This window comes from Ahaetulla prasina, chromosome 5, assembly GCF_028640845.1.
Source record: "Ahaetulla prasina isolate Xishuangbanna chromosome 5, ASM2864084v1, whole genome shotgun sequence".
In the NCBI taxonomy this organism is placed as follows: domain Eukaryota; kingdom Metazoa; phylum Chordata; class Lepidosauria; order Squamata; family Colubridae; genus Ahaetulla; species Ahaetulla prasina.
This window is the reverse complement of record NC_080543.1, coordinates 20,736,831-20,759,835: the sequence shown is the minus strand read 5'-3', so window position 1 is coordinate 20,759,835 and position 23,005 is coordinate 20,736,831. Positions and strand designations below refer to the sequence as shown.

General features: G+C 40.3%; 1 protein-coding gene across 2 annotated transcripts in view; it reads left to right on the top strand.

The window, feature by feature from the left end:
• The window catches only part of PDGFD (platelet derived growth factor D), a 227,221-nt gene that overhangs the window by 190,376 nt on the left and 13,840 nt on the right, over nt 1-23,005 (top strand). For both annotated transcript variants that reach the window (XM_058185421.1, XM_058185420.1), the window contains 2 exons: nt 1,702-1,900; nt 22,524-22,735. In XM_058185421.1, the coding sequence (XP_058041404.1) occupies nt 1,702-1,900; nt 22,524-22,735 (411 nt within the window). The remainder of the gene's footprint in view (nt 1-1,701; nt 1,901-22,523; nt 22,736-23,005) is intronic.

The following is a 23,005-nucleotide window of genomic DNA, read 5'->3' as shown; positions in this document are numbered from 1 at the left end:
AATGTTTGGGGTCTGCAGTTTAACCTCCCCACTTTTTAGTGAGTCACAGGAAGCTATCTGGTAGCATGCTGTCAGAACATGATGGAACTGAACATTTTTAACTTCTTTTAGGGGCTGGGAGTGTGAAGAATAGCAAGTGACTCCTGGGAGGCAAATTGCTCAAGCATGACAAACTCCAAAATTGTTTTGTGGTTGGAATCAGGTCCTTCGAGAGATTAAGCATGTGGGAGTAGCAGTTGCCACAAAGAGGCCTCATGCTTTCCTGTCACTTAACTTTTCAATAAAAAAATAAACCAAAAAACCCACCCCATGGCTAGGGTAGGTCCCTTTTATGAGCCATGGTGGCACAGTGGTTAGAGTGCAGTACTGCAGGCTACTTCTGCTGACGGCCGGCTGCCCTCAATTTGGCAGTTCGAATCTCACCAGGCTCAAGGTTGACTCAGCCTTCCATCCTTCCAAGGTGGATAAAATGAGGAGCCAAATTTCTGGGGGCAATAGGCTGACTCTGTAAACCACTTAGAGAGGGCTGTAAGAGCACTGTAAAGCATAAGTCTTAACTGTTATTGCTATTGCTTTTATCACAAGATTCTATAAACATCATCTTGGGATGCTGAGGCTTTTATTCAGATCACAGATTGGTCATCCTTATTGTTTACCTTCACGAACCACTGCCCTACCCCTTGATCTTCCCAGCCTCTACGCACTCAGCTGAGAGATTTAGACTTCCTCTGCATAGACGGAGGAGAAGCTAGACTGGCATTTACTGTATTTCAACCAAAATATGTGTCTTAACAAGAATGTGCTTTATCTAAGAACCGTGATTTGCATCAAGCAAATGTAAGTCAAATTTCATCTCACAGCTTCTCACTAAGATTGAGAAGAACAAGCACTATTCTCTGTACACTTTAAAAGGTAAAGGTTTCCCCTTTCCAGTTGAGTCCAATTCTGGGGGGCAGCGTTCATCTCTGTTTCTTAGCTGAAGAAGTCAACCTTGTCCAAAGACCATTTCCTTGGTCATGTGGCCAGTATGACTATACGCTGAAGTGCACAGAACACTATTACTTTCTACTGAGGTGATACCTATTTACCTACTCGCATTGTCATGCTTTCGAACGGCTAGATGGGCAGGAGCTGGGACAAGTAATGGAAGCTCACCCCATCATTTGAGGCTTGGGTCTCAAACCCGGGCTGTCAGCTTTGCAGCTGATAAGAACAACATTCTTTAACCACTGAGCCATCGCGCCCCCTTTGAACATTTCAATCCCATACAATTATGTGTGCATTATTACGTATATGTTTTTGCTTACAGAGACATATACCTACCCTATTTCCCCGAAAATAAGACCCAACCGGAAAATAAGGCTTACCATGATTTTTCAGGATGCTCATAATATAAGCCCTACCCCAAAAATAAGCCCCAGTTAAGATCGTCAGCAGATGGAGGCGTTTAGTACTGTATTTTCCGCAGAATAAGACCTAACCAGAAAATAAGCCATAATGCGTCTTTTGGAGCAAAAATTAATATAAGAACCCATCTTATTTTGGGGAAACCATGGTAGGGAACATAAAGATCACTTTCAGTATTACACAATTACCTTGTGATAATTCATTGCTGCTATTAAATCTGGAAAGACTTATTTTGAACTCTTTGTACTTTTCCACCTAATGCTCAAAGCACGCTGCCCTATATGTCATTCTTAGGGCATTTCCTATCACTCTCCATCAGTGACTGACCCCACTCTTACTGTGGAAGCCCTAGATGAAACCGTTGCTGGGTTTGATACTGTGGAGGAATTGCTCAAGCACTTTAACCCAGATACATGGCAAGAAGACCTGGATCACCTGTACACAGAGAGCGCCCCCCCTCGAGGCAGAAGTTTCTATGAGAGGAAGTCGAAAGGTAAGAAGCAAATGATGATGATGATGATGTTGATGATGATGATGATGATGATAATAATAATCTTTATTGTTATTGTACATCATGTAAACCAGGGGTCTCCAACCTTGGCAACTTTAAGACTTGTGGACTTCAACTCCCAGAGTTCCTCAGCCAGCAAAGCTTTAAGACTTGTGGACTTCAACTCTGGGAGTTGAAGTCCACAAGTCTTAAAGTTGCCAAGGTTGGAGACTCCTGATGTAACCAACAAAATTGGTTTAGCCTCTACTGGTGCAATCCATAACAAAAATACAAGACAACATGAATAGTATAGAGAATAATCCTTATACAAGTAATTGGAGGGGGGGATACTAGTCATGCATTTCCATATGTACATGGTTGTGATTGTGTTTAAGAGTCTGGCAACCCATGGATAGAAGCTGTTTTTAAACCTGTTTGTCCAGCTGGCTATACTTCTGGGTCTTCTGCCTGATGGTAAAAGTGAAAAGAGATACTGGCCAGGGTATGAATCATCCCTAAGTATCTTCCTTACTCTGCTGAAACAACAAGACCTGGCAATGTCATCCAGTAGTGTTAGAGGGCAGCCAATGGTTTCTTGTGCCGAATTAATCACTCTCTGTAGTGCCTTCCTGTCTGCAGCTGTTAAACCAGGGTACCGTACTGTTATACAGTATGTGAGGACAATTTCTATCGTGGACTGATAGAAAGAAGTCATCAGCTGTTGTTCCACCTGATTTTTCCGCAGAACTCTAAGGAAATGAAGTCTCTGTTGAGCCTTTCTAACTACCAGGGATGTGTTGTTTTTTCAGGTGAGGTCTTGATTAATGAGCACTGTCAAGAATTTAAAAGAGGAAACCCTCTCCAGACGGCCCCCATCAGTGGGGCAGGTTCCTCTCTCTGCTTCTGGAAATCCAGCACCATCTTCTTTGTCTTGCTAGTGTTTAGATGTAGGTTCAAAACCATTCAGAAATGGTGGGATGGATGCAAGGCAGAGTAATCTCTTCAGTACAATATTAATTTTGTGACTGACATGGCTAAAATCCTTGGAGGAAAGTTGTAAAATTTTAGCGACTTTGCATAATAAGTCTATATTTCGTTGGGTGAGAATTTAAATTCTTAACAACCGGTCTACAATAATGAACATAGAAGAGATGTTTGCAGCCTATAAAAGCCACCTGCTCTTACAGGTGCTGGTGCCAGCTGTTCTTCTAAGCGTAGTGTGATTTTTTTATTTTTGAAAAAAGTGATTATCTCCCTCCTATACCGCAGCGAGATAATTAAGATGGTTGCAGAGGACAAGAGTAGGTAGATATACTGCTGGTAATTAGGGCATCCATGTCTTATACGCAGCAACTGGCTTTAACATAAAGCCTTAAAGCATTTGTTCTCTGGAAAAATGGTTAGCAATGTCCAGATTTTATCAAATGAGCTCAAGGCAGCTGGATACCTCAGAGGACATTTTAGTCTGTTGAGCAAACTAAAAAAAATATTCTGCCTGGAGTGAATAGGAATAGGAATAGGAATAGGAACTGGAAATAGAATAGAATAGAATAGAATAGAATAGAATAGAATAGAATAGAATAGAATAGAATAGAATAGAATAGAATAGAATAGGAAGGGACCTTGGAGGTCTTCTAGTCCTACCCCCTGCTCAGGCAGGAAACCCTATATCACTTCAGACAAATGGTTATCCAGCATCCTCTTAAAAACTTCCAGTGCTTTTAAGACTGGAATAAGACCACTTATTCCCTATTACAGCACTACATTGGTTTGAGAAATTCAGCATCCAATGTAACATATGCATTCCTGTTCAAGGTGATAACATCTATGATTCTTGATGCATTGTGAGTTATATTTTCATCATTTTGATTGAGAGTACATGCATGTACACACATATACATGCATGAATGTCTCCATGCCTCTGTGTGTGTGTGTGTGTGTGTGTGTGTGTGTGTGTGTGTGTGTGTGTGTGTAGGCATAAAAGTCACAGTACACACCTCTATTTTCTGGAGGGTGTGTCTGAATGTGTATCTCTGCTTATTAATGGCAAACTCATTTTCCAAATACCCATGTGGCCAAAAACCTTCTACCCATGCCAAAAAAAAAGAGGATGTCAGCAAGCTTTGGAGGACCTAAGGTTTGAAAAAATACAACAGGATTCCAAAAAAGAATGTAAAGAGGTCTGAACACACTATATGTGTTCATCATAGGTGTATATATGATTGCCTGATTTCACCTGCAATTTCTGTATACCTTTGAACGCTACCCAATCATATGGAAAATTTGAAAATTCATAAAGTTATAAGGTTGATATTATTATATTATATCCATTATGTTATGTTACGTCACATTACATTACATTACAAGTCTATGGAGATTCCCAGTGGTCTAGGATATGGTTGTCCTAAAGGTGCTTTTTCCAAGGCAGTTGGACTTTGTTTCTTCTTGAAGACGATTTGCTTCTCATCCATTCTCATTCAGTTCTGACTGAATGGTGGAGGATGGAAGGATTTATATTCCTTGCAGTCATCTGGTCATTAGCACTATTTCTGAGAGCCCTTGAGGCTACCTGAAGGCCCTCAAGATCACCTGAATAGTGCAAATGGGTGTAGAATCTTCTTGGAAGGTTTGATATATTACATTGTGTTACGTTACATTACGTTACATTACGTTACATTACATTACATTATACGATCATAAGTTGCTCAATTTCCAACAACCTGGGCAGAAAACGCAACATCTTTTCAACAGAACATACCCTTCACTCTGATTTAAAGCTTAAGAGAATAGCCAGGTCTTTCATAGCTCCCTGAATGTCACTAGAGTGGGAGTTATACAGATCTCTGGAGGGATGTCATTCCAAAAGACAGATACTGTGACAGAGAAGGTGTCCTTCCTTGAGTCCCGCAAGATGGCATTGCGTCGGTGTTGTTGATATTCGCATTGCGTTTGTGTTGGTGTCGTGTCCCACTCCTCCGCTGACGGCCGGGTCGGGGAAATCCGTATCAAGCGTGCCTCTGCAGCTCTGCCAAAGTCCTATCAGAGTTCTCAAGACAGGCTGGAGACCAGGAAGTGACTTCAGCAATCCAAGTTAGTCTTTGCCTGACTCAGAGAATGCCAGAAAGCAGATCCTTTATATAGGCCATGGGGTATGGCTCCATGATTCAGCATTTATCCAGGCCTGCCCCTCCCTTCCTTTTGCTGACGTCGCCTCTCAATTCTCTGGAAGTGAGGATCTCTCCAGCCTCCAGCTCTTGGTAATCTGGCTTCACATTCTTCAGGCTCACATGCTGTGGGGGAGGGTTTTAGTTGCTCCGTTTGCCTGGGCATGGTGCCAGGGCTGGGGCCTGGAGGCATGCCAGGACATTCTTCCGAACTATCAGCATCCGGCAGGAGATAAGAGGGGCCCGGCTGCGGCAGGGGGAGCGGGCGAGACACAACAGTTGGAAACACCAAGGCGCTTCTTCCGAGTTGAAAGCATTAGACGGTGACATCACCGTTGCCTAAGAGACATCCAGTTGGGGGTTCCTTTCATCCAGCAAAGATGATAATGCCTCCACTCTGCCTGACTGCCTTGTGTGAATTATGCATGGGCATAAACAATTGGATACTGGCAGTCCCTCAAATAACATGCCGTATGCCACAAAGGGCTTTATAGATGATAAACAGTTTGGGTAGAATATGGGTAACCTGCACCGTGAATTGAACCTGGAAAGCACCTGGTGCTGCCCCCCATAGCAATGGTGTTACTCAGATGAAACACAGGTATCAAAACTGCATGCCACTGTTTACTGAACTCGCTGCAGTTTTTGGAGGCTCTTCAAGGTCAGCCCCATGTAGAGCATATTGCAGTAATACAAATGGGAGGTGACTAAGGAATGGGTGACTGTGAGCAAAGCCTCCCAATCTTTTCACCTAAGTCATTAATAAAAATGTGTAAAAATACAGGGCAAAAACTAAAACCACTAACTCAAATTTGATGAGGAACAATTGATGAACATACCAAATGTTATTTTTATTTCAGCTGAATATCCATTTAATGGTTGCGCTGTTGAATTCACACTTAAGTAGCTTGCTTAGTTAATTCCATACTTAACTATCAGAATATCATGGTGTAATTGGCTTGGTTGAAATCAAGGTGCATTATGTCTGTAACATTTCCACCTTCTACTAATTGTAGTTGTCATTATAACCTAATCGTGAAAATGAGGTAATCTCAGAGTGGCAAGATTCATTTTCCACAAATCTATCCTGACTTGTTAATTACCATCTTACTTTTAAAGTGATTTACAGAATAATAGAGTTGGAAGGGACACTGGAGGTCTTCCAGTCCAACCCCTGCTCAAGCAGAAGATCCTATAGCTGTCTAGTCTCTTCTTAAAAGCCTCCAGTGATGGATCACCCACAACTTCTAAAGACAAGCTGTTCAACTGGTTGATTCTTCTTGCTGTTAGGACATTGCTCCTTAATTCTAGATTGCTTCTCTCCTTGACTGATTTCCATCCATTCTTGTCTTGCCTTCTAGGTGCTTTGGAAAATAGGTTGACCCCCTCTTCTTAGAGAACAAATAATAAGAACATTATTATTTAATAATGTTGAACAAATAAGAACAAATGTAAGAACAAATTCCTACAAGTCTGTCTCTTTATACAACGCTTGAGAATTTTCAGACCAACATGGTCTTCAGTTCCCTAGACCCTTATTTTCTCATTTTTTTAAAAAAAAAAGATAGCAATAATATTAGCTCTCCTTCGGTCATCTGGCACTTTCCCGATTCTCTCAGATTTCCCCAAAGATAATATATAAGGGCTTAGCGTGACCATTAACTAGCTCCTTTCCTACCTTACAGTGCATTTCATTTGGCCCTGGAGATTTAAGGTCATTCCGAGTAAATAGGTCTTTCCTCATGTTTCTATCAAACTGAAGCTCATTCATGCATTCAGTATGATAAGTAGTTGCCTCTGAGGGATTTTGAGACATATGTAAGTCACGCAGTGTGGCAGTCTGACTTTTCCAGGCTAGAAAAATATCACCAGCTACACAACATGTTTCTGGATTGAGAAAGGGGACGAACAATGTTGACATAGTAGTCAAAACAAATCTGTTGGATTCGTTGTTTTTCATATCGCCACAATGAACCAACAGGGAGACATAAACAAAGGAAAGTAGGGATTGTGAACCTTTGATGAAATTTTTTTTTTAAATCAAGATGTAGGAAGGGTTCGGATGAAGGCATCAGAAAACAGTATGATCATATAATATAACATGTGTATGAAAATGAATCATTTTAGGTCAAACATCAGAATCAGAATTCTCAGATTGTCTTAAATCAGGGGTGCCAAACTGGCGGCCCGCGGGCCGGATGCGTCACGAGCAGGCCACGCCCACCCCAGCTCCGCAAACGGGAAAAACGTCATGAAAAGTCATGTGACAGCAATGTGACGCCGCAAATTTGACACCTGCATCTTAGGTGAAGTGCTGTCAACAGAAGCAGTTTATCCTTTCAGATACCAATAGGATGCATTGGAGAACTGAGGAGAAATGAAATGTTACCAAAGGTGGGCTTCACATAATTTAACAACCCGTTCGCACCAGCACCGAAAATGTGAGCATGCGGGGGGGCACGCTCGTTTTGCTCATGAGCATGGTCTTCTGCGCATACGATTTGCTTGCATGCATGCTTGCACGCATGCGCGTAGCTTAAAAACGCAGCTAAATAGGACGGCATAGCACTGGGGGGAGGCCACCCGCAGGTCACAACTACCAGTTTGCCCAAACCGGTACGAAACGGCTGAATCCCGCCCCTGAATGGTACCCATGATTGTAGCATTGTACACCTGACAGTCAGAACAATTAACCAATGGAACGGGTTGCCTCCAAAATTTGTGGGTGCTCCACTACTGGAGGTTTTTCAGAAGAGATTGGACAGACATTTGTCCAGCATGTTACAGAGCCTCCTGCTTATGCAGGGAGTTGGACTGGAAGACCTCCGAGGTCTCTTCCAACACTGTTCTTCTGATTGTAAGAAAAAGCCTATTTATAAGGAAAAGATGCTTTCAGAAAGGAAAAGTGTACATGTGATTAAATGTACACTCAAATCGGTAGGATTTGAACGCATTAACTTTTAGATTTCACTCGTAAAGATTCATTCATCCTTAGAGAAACACGCTTTCATTCTATAGATCAGGGGTCTCCAACCTTGGTCCCTTTAAGACTTGTGGACTTCAACTCCCAGAATCCCTCAGCCAGTAAAGCTGCTAAAAGTACCCAAATCCGTGTGCAAAGCTGGCTGAGGAACTCTGGGAGTTGAAGTCCACAAGTCTTAAAGGGAGCAAGGTTGGAGACCCCTGCTATAGATTATATTATGCCACAATACAGAGAACGCTATTTATTCAAGGAATAATTGAGCCAGTTGGGGCGCTCTTGATATAAGTTTAGCACGCTATGAGAGATTTACAGGTTAAACAAATTTGTCACCGCCACTGGATTATGCTTTTAAAAACAAGGGTTAGAAAAATAAAGGAATATCACAGTGTAGTGTTTTTCCAACACACACTGTGACAATGGAACAAGTTACATGCTGAAAGGTTAAGCCTTCCTGTGAATTCCCAGTGTTCTGAACCATCTCACTTATTTCTCATTAATATTTTTCCCCAGTTCAAACCAAAATCAGACGAACGAATTTGATGTCTTCCAGATTGACAAGGCAATGTCACCAAGTAACTAGAATCCTCCATGTATTTATCTTTGAAGGGTTCTGGGCCATCTGCCAATAAGCCGAAGTATTTTGAATGCAGAATGCAAAATACATTTCTGCTGCTTGCTTGCAGCAAATGTTTATCCTTTCTTATGCGTAGTTAGTAATACTCACTCCAAGACAACTGTTTTAAAATGATTTATATATGTATTTGCCTAGATTTCAAGAATGCCAGATTCCAAATGAATGCATAATTTTTAAAAAAGGTAGAACGATTAAAAGAAACAGAATATATACCTCGAGAAAGACCATACCAGACAAAATCTTCACCTATTATCCATCTCTAGATGGATGAATAGATACATTTTCAGTGCCTTCCTGGCAGAGGAGGGATTCACATAGTATAGCAACCGGTTCTCCCAGCACTGGAAATGTGAGCGCGCATGGCATCACAAAACACAGCAATTCTCTCACATGCACTGTCCACACATGCATACAACGTCAAACAACATGGCTGTTGTGGTCCGCCAGCAGCCTGCGGAGCTGGCAACGGAGTCAGACAGCGATGAGGCTGAGGTGAGGCCAGGGCCATCAGGGAGAGAGATACAGACTTCAGAGCCTCCAGAGACTGATAGTAGTGAGGCAGAGGAACAGGAGGAGCCTGTTCCTAATGCTTGCATTAGAAGAGCTGCCAGAAGGCAAGAGCAGCTCAAGCAAAAAGGACAACGCGGGAGTAGGGCCAAGAGATGATTGGCCCCTCCCATAAGGCTTAAATACAGACCAGCAATGGCGTTTGAGTTTTGCCGGAAAACAACGTTGGTAGCTTCGTCTTCTGCTTCGTCTACATCTTGCATTTATTTTTGTGACTTCTGAACGTTTGCCAAGAAAGGCCTTTGGCAATTTGCTAATCGGACCAAAGTTTACGATAGGACTGAGGAATTTGTGTTGGGAGGAATTTGTTTTAATTTAGTTGAACTATGCTGGGAATGAAGTAATTCTCAGCTGTTCGAATAAAGTTTGTTTCTTTCACGGACTGAGTTTCCTACTACCTACTTGGGCCTGAGTCACAACAATGGCAATTCGCTTGTGTGCGCCATCCACACATGCACACGCCATCAAACACACAGCAATACAGGATGGGATTGCACCAGGGCAGGTAGGTCGGCAGGGGCAGGCCCACCCCCACACACAGATCACAACTACCGGTTCACCCGAACTGGTCTGAACCAGCTGAATACCACCTCTGCTTCTTGGGGATTATCAGGGTGGAAGCCGTTCAGATCTCCACAGTGATGCAGTTCCAGAGGGCAGGCACTGTGAGAGAGAAGTCATGTTTCTGATAGATGGTTTTGTTCAATGGAGAGAACCTAGAATGCACCCATTCTCCCAGAACTCAGCCAGGTAAGCAGAAACAGTCAGGTCCCTACAATACACAGGTGATTTTCCATGAAGGGTTTAAAGCTTGATTACTACCACTTTGAATTGCATCCAGAATCTTGGCAACCTATAAAGCTCACAGAATAAGTGTCATATGGCCATACCATCTCTCTATATCATAACCATTCTGTTTATAGACTATATAAACAGTGGGGGAGTGACTTTGAGGCAGTGTTGATTCCTGGTGACCTCCTTAACAATCCCTGCAGTTTTTAGAAAAAATTTACTATTGTCTTCTTTATCACTGAAACTGGAACTCATAGTCTCCCAGATTCTAGTCTGGTTCCTTCTCAATACCATATAACTCATTTAGTTACATATAATGAAATATTAATTTGAAAGGTTTATTGGATTTCCTGTCTCATCATTCAAACATTTGCACAATTTTACATTTAAAAGAATACTGTGGGGAGGGGTATCAAACTCATGGTGTCACGTTGTTGTCAGATGACGTATTGTAACTTTCCCCCCCCTTTGCTAAACGGGTGCGCGTGGCTAGCACGTGAAGGACGCATCCAGCAGGTGGGCCGCGAGTTTGACACCCCTGCCATGGATCCATGAAAAAGACAAGTTTTTTTATTATTTAGATTTTATTTCACCTTTATTACTTTATACAGTAAGTAATTCAAAATGGCAGACATACCTAATGCTGGTCTATGGAGATTCTCAGTCATCCAGGTCACAGTTGTCTCAAGGGTGCTTTTGGTTTTGGGGGTTTTTTTATTTTTATTTTCCCAAAGGCATCTGGCCTGTGTTTTATTTGAGGAAGAAGATGAAAACATTCTGCTTCTTATCCAAGAAGCTTCATCAGATGTGATTGGATGGTTTGAGAACCAGTTACAACTGATGAAGTTTCTTGGAGAAGAAGTGAAACATTATCTTCTTCTTCCTCAAATAAAAAACAATCCAGTTGCCTTTTGGAAAAAAAAAGGAGAAAAAAAGAACCTTTGAGATACTTAATTTGTCTTCCTCCTCCTATTTTCCACAGCAACAACAACCTTGTAGAGTAGATTGGGCTGAGAGAGAATGATTGGCCCAAAGTCATCCAGCTGGCTTTGATGCTTAAGTCAGGACTGGAACCAGAGATGGTATTCAGCCAGTTTGGACCGTGTTGTGGCTCCGCCCTCTGGGCCTGGCCTCCTGGAGCCAGATGACTCGGAGAGTGAGCAGAAGGAGCTGACAAGGCCTCCTTCCCCCCCTGGACCTTCCTCCTCCCTGGAACCGTCCCAGGTTCCAGTTGCAGGCCAGGAGGAGGAGGAGGAGGAGCTGACAAGGCCTCTTTCCCCCAACCCCTCCTCCTCCCTGGCAATGTCCCAAGAATCAGCTGCTGAGGATCAATCATGGCTAGATGCAAAACAACGACGCCGAGATAAGCGTGTGCAGCAGAGGAAAAGGTGGGGCAGGCCCAGGGAGTGCTGAGTCATGGAGCCACACCCCACAGGGGATAAAAGCAGGGAGAGTGCTCCGTAGGCCCTTGTGTTGGACAAAGTTACGGACTACTGGCTCTTTGACTGCTTTGGACTGAAGGCTGGGATTTCTTGTGAGTACTTTAGATCATCCTGCAGACTCCTGGTTGCTCTGGCACCGGACTGTCAGCATGCTGCTACTTGATAAGGACTTGGCTGGCACGTGAATGAACATTGCCAGAACTGTTCATTGCCAGAAGGAACCCGGCCAAGTGTAAATAAATTGCTGGCAGAAGGCCTTGGCTGGCATATTGTTTTGGGGAGGAAGGGACGGGAAAGAACATACCAGTTCAAGTGAACCGGTAGTGGCAACTTGGATGCTGCCCACCCGCCCCGGCATAATGCCAATGTCAGGGTTCCAAGGAATACCCCCAATGAAATAAAGCTCTGAGGCTTGAGGTTCCTCAAAGTTCCAATTTATTAGGGATGTCATGCTGGCACAGCTGGGAAAACCCAAAACTGAAAGCTTCCAGGTTTTCCACACCCAGTTGACAGTTCACAGCCCTGCCCCACACCCACAAGTTCATCACATTGTCCAATCAACTCTTCACACTCAATTGGATACAATCTTCAGGCAGTCTACATCAGATGCAGGCAAAAGTCCTTGAATACTGTTATGTTGTTATGACTAACTTTCTACCACTCCAACAACAACCCCCTCCCAACTTCCCCAGATAAAATATGTGGCAGTTAAGAAGCAAAAAGAAAATTGCCTTCCAAAATTGAAGCCATCCTATTTAGCCACATTTTCAAGGCCGAGCGCATGCGCAGAAGGTGCACACACAGAAGGCACGCGCGGGGTGAATTGGTGGTAAGAATATGTGAAACCCACCGCTGACTGGAATTCATGGTATCCTGGTTTCTAGGTCAGCACCTAAGCACCACTAAGCTGAACTGGCTCTCGTAGGAACCTTTAGATTTTCACAGAACTGTCTCATGTGATAAACTATTGAATGTAGCCATTTTCTAATTAAAGCACATTTGAGCATTCCCCAAGATAGCTATATAATCCTTTTCTCTTGTAGAGGATAATAAAGGCTTCCTGCTGCAGCTGAACCTTATTCAACCATCACTGGCTGGGTTCAGACATAATATGAAACCACAGTGATTTGTTACATTACACATTGTTTTGCACAGATGAAGCTATTATGAATCACGGTTTGATATGAACTAGTCCACTATGTTTGGCTAGATGAATGATGACTAAAATAAGCCATGACTGGGCTCAATTGTGAAACTGATCTGTCTGAGCTCCAGCAGATGATTACATTTTGGTTGTTCTTGACCCTGGATCATTTATCATTTATCTTCTAGTTCTAACTAGTTTTCTTGCTTGGGTCATTTTAGATTACTAACCATAACCCAACCTGGCAACATTAGGTATAAGGTAGGGATTATTCACCATGCCAGATTTTCCCTGCATTTTGTCTATGAAATAAAAGATTGTCAGTCTTATAAAAGGCTTCCCAAATGTTCTTTCCCGTTCTCATTTTGGTGAAAATAACAATAGCAATAGAACTTATACTTATATACCACTTTATAGTGCTTTTACAGCCCTCTTTAAGCGGTTTACAGAGTCAGCATATTGCCCCCAACAATCTGAGTCCTCATTTTACCCACCTCAGAAGAATGGAAAGCTAAGTCAATCTTGAGCCTGGTGAGGTTTGAACTGTCAAATTGCAGGCAGCCGTCAGGCAGCAGAAGTAGCCTTCAATACTGTACTCTAACCACTGCGCCACTGAGGCTCACCAAAAACCATCCCCAAATCTAGCAAGTACCTCAGATGTTCAGCAATTGGCACACTAAACTAATTCTACATCAAAGTATTCACTTATGTTTCATGGAAACATTTCTCCAGCCTCAACATTCCATCCTCAACAAGTTCTTATGCTAACTAAATTAAAACTTAAGATGAAAAATATGAGAACCTCTTATGTGTAGCTGTGGTTTAAAAAAAAAGGAGTTTAATTTAGCCCTGCTGATAGTGATAGCCGTATTAAGTAATTGTGGAACAGCTCCTTCTGATATCTGCCACATTCTTCAAATGCAGGTGACGTTTTTAATCAGGCACATTACCTAACTACTTCCATATATTTTATTTGTAGCTGTAGAGATGGCCTGTAATGGTCTATAGCATAATAATAAATAAAGAAGAGAAGCGCCATATGATTCTCTGGAAACTGTAGGTTACCACTATAGAAAATTTACTCATCACACCTGTGAACTCTCTATTTACAAATTACTTCTGTGTGAATGTGTGCCTACAGAAAGGTGAGATTGCTTATGTAGGCTTGCAGGGTGCAATCCAGCAAATATGTGAGACAGGGAGAGAAAGAGAGAAAATGTCCCATCACTACAAATTAAGAGAAAATGTGATGCTTGGTATCACCAATTTATCTCCAAGGCATAAATTCTTTCTTTAAAAAGAAAAAGAAAAAACCCAGATAGGTGTTCTGTAAAGCCAGATTCATTCTTGGCTTAAATCCATGGACATCACACGAACAGACCCATTGTGACAGCAGTAATTTCATTCTGCTGAGGCGACTTGACCTTCTTCCTTTGAGGTAATTGACATGCCAAGTTATATGAGCCATAGAATTCATTTCTTGTAAATGGTTGACATTCCATTCAAAAGCCCAGTTTGCTGAATGGGTCTCTTTAAGACTCAACCTTTTGGCCAGAGAGGTTTCATCTTGGATGGCAATCTAGTTGAAGGGCCATATAAACACTTCTCTGTGTGTCTACCTTCAAATAGTTTACCTTTTCCAACTGACACCATCTAAACAAAAATGAGTACATGTTAAAATAAAAAAAAATGATTTCATTCATGTACTTTTAATATCTTCATTTAAAATGTCTTGTTTTCAATTGCTGGTAAGTTACTGTTATGATGGGTTTTTTTTTCAACTGGTTAATGAAATTATATATAATGGGCGTTTTTATCATTCCAAAGCTTAGAATAGAATAGAATAGAATAGAATAGAATAGAATAGAATAGAATAGAATAGAATAGAATAGAATAGATTTTTTTATTGGCCAAGTGTGATTGGACACACAAGGAATTTGTCTTGGTGCATATGCTCTTAGTGTGCATAAAAGAAAAGATACGTTCATCAAGAATCATATGGTACAACACAATGATAGTCATAGGGTACAAATAAGAAGAACTTAGAAGAACATTCAGCTTCATTCTAAGCCTTCAATGAAGAATTATACTCCCTTTATCCTTTCCCCTTCTTAAACTTTAAAAAAAAATGTGAAGAAATGAATTTAACAGCTAGGAAGATTGGCTTTAAGACAAGCTTATCCAGCAATTTGGTTCTGTCTGTCCAGTGTAGGCTTCCAAACTTGCTGGAAAATCAGAATTTAGTTTGGCTCAGGTCACAAAGTTTTGGAAGTGGGGGGACTAAATTTCAGGAATTTGGGTTTCATTCCTCAACCCTACTCTTGTTCTCAAATTTACTGGTACCATATCTTCATTTTTCAAATAGAATATATGGTGATTCTGTCTGGATCTGAATCTTTTCTTCCATACACTACGGACACCATTGTACATGTTCATGTGACGGTCATTCATGTTTTTTTTTTTAAAAAAAAAACCCAAACTCTTGCAAGATTCCAAATGACTTTCAAAATCTCATAGGAGATCTTTTTGCAAGATCATAAGACTTTGGGACAGTAGTGGGATTCCAAATCTTTTCCTACCGGCTCTATGAGAGCACATGCGCACAGCACTCAAAGACCGCCCTCAGTATCAGAGCTGGTGAGCTGAGCTGTTGTTTAGCTCAGCTGAGGTGTGGCAATCCACTCTGCTGCACGAATCAGCTGAGCTAAAAAGCAAGGGGATATAGGACAGGAAATGGCGGGGGCGGGAGGGCAGGGCCAACCAGAGGTGGTATTTGCCAGTTCTCCGAACTACTCAAAATTTCTGCTACTAGTTCACCGGAACTGGTCTGAACCGGCTGAATACCACCTCTGCTTTGGGAGGGTAGGTGTCAGAGGTAGGTTTCAGCGCGTTCTGACCAATTTTGGAGAACCGGTAGCAGAAATTTTGAGCAGTTCAGAGAACTCGTAGTAAAAATTCTGACTGGCCCCGCCCCCATCTATTCTCTGCCTCCTGAGTCCCAGCTGATCAGGAGGAAATGGGGCTTTTGCAGTAGCCTTCCCCTGAATTGGGGTGGAAATGGAGGTTTTACAGTATCCTTCCCTTCCATGTCCACTAAGCCACACCCACCAAGCCATGCCCACAGAACCAGTGGTTAAAAAAAAAAGAAAACCCACCACTGAACCAAATAGCTGGTATTGTATAGAGAAGTATCTCCACAGTATTTGGGCTAGACCTTCCAAAGTCCAGATGGGAGATTCTATAGAAGGTCATAAGATCCAGATGAACAGGCAAGTCTTGACCAATCAACCAGACATTGTGCTATTAGACAAGGACCAGAAAATCGCAGGGGCGATAGATGCAGCAGTGTCAAGAGATACCAACACCAGGAAGAGGGTTATTAGCAACAAAGATGATTAGGGGACTGGAGGCTAAAACATATGAGGATGGTTGCCGGAACTGGGAATGTCTAGTTTAATGAAAAGAAGGACTAGGGGAGGGAGTGGAGATTTTACAGTATCCTTCCCCTGGAGTGGGGTGGGAATGGAGATTTTACACTTTCCATGCCACACCCACCAAGCCACACCCATCAAGCCATGCTACACCCACCAAGCCACATCCACAGAACCAGTAGTAAAAAAATTTGAAACCCATCACTGGTAGGTGTGACTGTGTGTAAATGTCCATGTATCTTCCATAAGGTATTTTCCTGAGGCTGGTCCATTCTAGTCTTTTAGGTTTTTACTTCCATAATTCCTAACCAGCATTTTGAAGTAGAATCTATGTGATTTGTAATCTAACAATTCCCTGACTGGGGAACTACCCATCTCTCCTGGTAGGGTTGATGTTTATGCAATAACTTATTGACCCAAACTTTACACTTGTTTTCAGTGACTCCTGCAGCTTTTCAACATACTTAAAGAGCCTTATTTTAAATATTTGTTTTGAAAACAGATTTCATTGATTTGCCTTTACATTTTTTAAGGAGATAATCCCCTCTCTCTTTCTCATTTTAGAGTAGTAGCTTTTATGCATTACTTTGCCACTTGTCGGGTTACCAGCACCCATAAAACTGAGTTGACGTTAGATATGCCCACAATTAGTGACAATGAAACATTAATCTCTCATTGAAAAGCTTTTCTTTCTCATAAGTAGAATTAGCCAGAATGGCCAGACATGAAAGGCAGAGGATTTGAAGACCGACAGAGCATCAAATTTCACCCATTAAGAGGAATAATCAATAGTTTTCTATTCTCCTTTCTCTTTGCTATACACACCAGACCTTGCTTTCAGTGCTTGACTGCACTAGTAACTCTCATTGATTTTATGCTTAAATCTCAAGGAATATATACATCTTTGTAGAGATAACGGCACTCTTGGGAAAATAGCAAACGGGACATATAAATTATTAAACATTCATCTATTTGATGTCACAATTTAATTATTCTTATAGCCTGGGCATCCATTCCTGCATATTAAAAAAAAATATCATTTGAGATCCTGCATCAGATCGCTGAAATGTAGTCTGGTCAGTGCGTTCTCTTTCAAGATTTCATACTGGAAGAAAAAAAAGTTACCTACAATAGAAGAACGGATATTGAAAGTTGCTAATTTGGCTGAGATGGCTAAAATCTCAGCCTTTTTGAAAGACACTACACAAGAAAAATATCTAACTGAATGGAAAAAATGGATTGAATATACGCAAAATAGATATCAGATTAAGAGATATCAGATTGCCTTTGAATGATTAGGATGTATTTATCTCTGATTTGTATGGGGGAAGTTAGGATTTGAGAAGAAGGGGAGGATTATAATTTGTGTTAGGGAAAATTTAGCGTATGATTGTTTTTTCTTTTGAACTATACCTTGTGTTTGTTCTGGAAAGTCCGGGGAGGGAGGAGGGTGGTTTTGGAGGAGGGGAGGGATGGAGGGGAGGGGAAAAGGGGGTGAAAATTTTTGTAAATACTTTTTCAATAAAAAAGATTTCATGCAGAATCTTGTTTGTCATCTCAAAAGTATTATCCACTAAAAAAAACCCTACAACAAATGACTGGATACTATTGATAACTGCTGTTTTAGTACATAAATTGTAATTTCATATTTGGATCATTGATAGTCCTCCTTAGCTATCACCATCATTTCCACCAGAAATTTCCTGTATGACATGAACAAAGTATTTGAAAACAGAAGTCTAGAGTCATTCCTATAAAGTAAAAGCAACATTGATTAAGTTCCATACCAAACAAGCTGTGCAACTCACCCCCTCTTTATCTTCCTTTAATATACTTTAAAAAGGATTTTGAAAGTACACACACATATCAAAATGAAACAGGAAAGGAATAAAAGAAGAAAAGAACAAAATTATCAGTCTTTCTGTTACATAGAATAGAAAGATAAATCTTAAACCTATGTTATCAGTCCAAAGTTGTAAGTATAAGGCAGTGGTGGGATTCAAAAATTTTTACTACCAGTTCTGTGGGTGTGGCTTGATGAGCGTGGCATGGCTTGGTGGGCATGGCTTGGTGGGTGTGGCAGGAGAAGGATACTGTAAAATCTCCATTCCCTCCCCAATCCTGGGGAAGGTTACTCCAAAATTCCCATTTCCTCCTGATCAGCTGGGACTCGGGAGGCAGAGAATAGATGGAGACGGGGCCAGTCAGAGGTGGTATTTACCAGTTCTCCAAACTACTCAAAATTTCTGCTACCAGTTCTCCAGAACTGGTCAGAACCTGCTGATACCACCTCTGGTATAAGGTATTGTTTTCTATGTCTAAGAATCTTTTTCCTACATCCATACTTGGTAAATCCACGGTTCTTTATCTAATGATAAATTTCAAATTTTTAATATGTAATTCAGAATCACTTTTACATTTTTACCCCACATTTTTTTTCTATAAACCATATTAACAAAAGTATAAAGTCCAGATTTATCTCCTCTGGCTTCAGTATTAAATATATATTTCATGAATATGGTAAAGAATTTGACAAAACTATTATAATTTGCAAGATTCAGTTATTTAGAAAGCAAACATGAAGTCATTCACGATACTCTCTTTAGAATGATCAAAAGTAAATTTGTGGTTTCATTATGAAGAAATGAGAGGTATAGTTCAGACACAATTAAAAAAACAAGGTTGTAAGCTCAGATACTTGGTTAAATTTGAAATACTTGTAACCCAAAATACAGAACATTTCATATATAAGTTACTATTAAAATATGATTTGGAGTCTGAACAGGTTAAAGTTTGCAGGATCAAATGGATGCAGAATTCAAACAAAACAATTGATATGCGCTCTCACAGAGAGGGACTCCTCAGGGTGCCGTCAGCTAGGCAGTGCCGTCTGGCGACACCCAGGGGAAGGGCCTTCTCTGTGGGGGCTCCCACCCTCTGGAACGAACTCCCTCAAGGACTTCGTCAACTTCCGGACCTCCGAACCTTTCGTCGCGAGCTTAAAACACACTTATTCATCTGCGCGGGACTGGATTAGATTTTAAAGTTATTGGTTTTAAGGGTTTTTTACTGTTTATATTGTTTTTAATAATTTGGCAATAGAATAGGTTTTTTAATCGTCGTTTTTAATCTGTATTTATATGTATTTTAATTGCCTGTGAACCGCCCTGAGTCCTTAGGGAGATAGGGCGGTATATAAATATGAAAAATAAATAAAAATAAATAAATAAAATAAATATCTCACAATCTGAATATCAATAGAAAACAAGATTAATTTCACTGCAAATAATACATTAAGAGAACATTGACAGAAGATATTTTTCCTCTGATATGTTACCCAGTGATGATTACTAAACAAGTCATGTATTCGGGAAATTGTTAAAAAGATAAAAATTAAGTTGGACTGTTTTATTCTAAATGATAACAAAGTAATAAAGTGCAACTATTCTGGAAGATGATAAGATGAAACAAATTGTAAATAATGGCTTCCCTTTTTATCTTTTTATTATTAAAGGTTATATACCTATAGCATACATAGCGTATTTATTTATTTATTTATTTATTTATTTATTTATTTATTTATTTTGTCACAACAATATATGTAGGTATCATACAAAAAGATTATATAGCATATAAACACATATATGAGTAAATATTAGGAGGTATAAGCATATATATATATAGGAAGAAGAAAAGAAAAACAATAGGACAGGAACGGTAGGCACATTTGTGCTCTTATGCACGCCCCTTATGGTCCTCTTAGGAATGGGGTGAGGTCAATAGTAGAAAGTTTTTGGTTAAAGCTTTTAGGATTATGAGAAGAGACCACAGAGTCAGGTAAAGTATTCCAAGCACTGATGATTCTGTTACAGAAGTCATATTTTCTGCAATCTAGATTAAAGCGGTTGACATTTAGTTTAAATCTATTAGTTGCTCTAGTATTATTGCAATTAAAGCTGAAGTAGTCTTTAATAGGAAGGACATTACAATAGATGATTCTGTGAGTTAAACTTAGGTCTTGTTGGAGGCGACGGAGTTCCAAGCTTTCTAAGCCTAGGATTTCAAGTCTGGTGGGGTAAGGTATTTTGTTGTTTTCAGAGGAATGGCGTATATAAAGGATATATAAAGCGTATATAAAGGATAACTGTCATCAAAATATTTTAGCTTTTCAGTGGAAATCACACTTAACTTCTTTGCTCAATGCATGACAGCTTAAACTATGGAAGCATGAAACTATGTCTAAAATTATATTTATTTATTTTTATTTATTTATTTTAATTTTGTCAAACACATACTAAACAATATATAAGCATGAAATAAACACACAAAATGAATACAACCAAAGGGAACATTAGGACAGGAACGGTAGGCATGCTGGTGCTCTTATGCACGCCCCTTACAGACCTCTTAGGAATGGGGTGAGGTCGACAGTAGACAGTCTTAGGTTAAAGTTTTGGGGGTTTTGGGATGAGACCACAGAATCTGGTAGTGCATTCCAGGCATTAACAAGTCTGTTACTGAAGTCATATTTTCTACAATCAAGACTGGAGCAGTTCACTTTAAGTTTGAATCTATTGTGTGCTTGTGTATTGTTGTGGTTGAAGCTGAAGGAGTCTTTGACAGGAAAGACATTGCAGCAGATGATTTTTATGAGTTATGGTCAAGTCATGCCGAAGGCGGCATAGTTCTAAATTTTCTAAACCCAGAATTTCAAGTCTAGTGGCATATGGTATTTTGTTGAGATCAGAGGAGTAGAGGACTCTTCTTGTGAAATATTTCTGGACACGCTCAATTCTATTAATGTCCGATATGCAGTGTGGGTTCCAGACAGATGAGCTGTAATCAAGAATTGGTCTAGCAAATGTTTTGTATACTCTAGTTAGTAGTGTAATCTTTCTGGAGAAGAAGCTACGCAAGATTAGGTTTACAACTCTTAATGCCTTTTTGACGATGTAGTTGCAGTGGGCTTTGGCACTTAGATCATTTGATATGAAAACTCCAAGGTCTTTAACAGAGTGGGGGTCATCTGTAAGGTAATGTCCATTAAGCTTGTACTTAGTGTTTGGGTTCTTTTTCCCAATATGTAAGATAGAGCATTTTTTGGTTGAGATTTCGAGTTGCCAAATTTTTGACCATTCCGACACAGTCAAGGTCTTTTTGAAGGGTAGCAGCATTGTTGGTAGTGTTAAATAGTTTAACATCATCGGCGAAGAGAACACAGTTACTTATAATATGGTCACAGAGGTCGTTTATTTATAATATGAAGAGTGTTGGTCCTAGAACGCTGCCTTGGGGGACACCGCTATTAATTATATGAAAACAAAGTTTGATGTTAGCTTCAACTTCATCTAGAAGTCACTTATAAAGTATAATTCTATACACGGTACAAGAAGAAGAAAACAAGTATAGCACTTATGGAGTCCTAAGTACTCTCTGAGGCTTGATTGTCAGACTCCACAATTCTATATATGGGTTAGTGCCATTACCTAGATTTGGGTTCTCTTAAATAAAGGTTCTAAATGCTTTGATTATGATTGCTTGTTTTTTTTAATTGGCTACTCCTCTCAGGTAATTTATAATTTTATATTAATAATAGTGAAATAAAGCAGTTTTCAAAGTGTTAAAACATTTAATTGCTGTCAACACACCTTTTTATTATTTTAATCCAAGCTGATATATAAGGAACACTATAAAGTGAGAGGTTTCTTCCAAAGCAGTAGTTTCTATTTTCTCGTAATCTTTATTATTCTGCAAACCTTCCCATGCAAATTTTTGTATTTTTGGTGGTACGGTGGTTATGGTGCAGTATTTCAGGCAAATGATTGAGTGGTGTGGTGGCCTAGAGGTGGAGCTCTCACCTCACAATCAGGAGGCTGGCGAGTTCGATCCCAGGTAGAGGCAGATATTTCTCTTTCTGGGCATGATGAGAATTTATCTGCTGAACAAAACTCCGCATTGACGACAGGAAAGGCATCCGGCCATAAACACTCAGCTCCATTCAGTTGCCCAGACTCCACCCCGCGAGGGATTGTGGGGTCTTTAAAAGAAGATGATTTCAGGCAAATTCTTCCCACAGCCTGGAGTTTGATCCTGATGCAGCTCAAAGGTTGACTCCATCCTTCTGAAGTTGATAAAAATGTGAACCCACATTGTTGGAGGCAATATACAAATAATGCTTACCACCCAGAGATTTCTGTAAAGTGTTATAGGGTGGTATATAAGCCTATATGCTATTGCCAATGTTATTGATATTTTTGTAATTTCGTTGTATTTTTCTTTGCTTTTAAAAAATATATTTTTTAAAAAATATTTGCTTATACTTTCATCAGACAAAGCCCTCATTCCTGAATTGTAATAAAAATTAATTTAGGCCAGGGATTAATGGATTCATTGACTTCTATGGGGAACAGGTATTTTATTCACATGTCTGTTTTTTTTTTTCCTCCTCATTCCCTTTTTCCTGTCTCAGTTGATTTAGACAGGCTGAACGATGAGGCAAAGCGTTACAGCTGCACTCCGAGGAATTACTCTGTCAACGTTAGGGAGGAGCTGAAGCAAAGCAATGCCGTCTTTTTCCCTCGCTGCCTCCTTGTCCAGCGCTGTGGAGGAAACTGTGGTTGTGGAACAACAAATGGGAAATGCGCTTGTACGGCAGGAAAACTGGTGAAGAAGTATCATGAGGTATCTTGCTCTTTATGTTATTTTTTTTTAAGTGTATGTACCTCAACTGCCACTGTCTTCTTCTTTCTTTCTTTCTTTCTTTCTTTCTTTCTTTCTTTCTTTCTTTTTTTTTTTTTTTTTGAGCTGAAGATAAGTACAGGTAGTCCTCGACTTACGACCACAATTGAGCCCCAAATTTATGTTGCTAAGCAAGATGGTTGTTAAGTGAGTTTTGCCCCATTTTACATCAGTTGTTAAGTGAATCACTGCAATTGTTAAGCAAGTAACAGG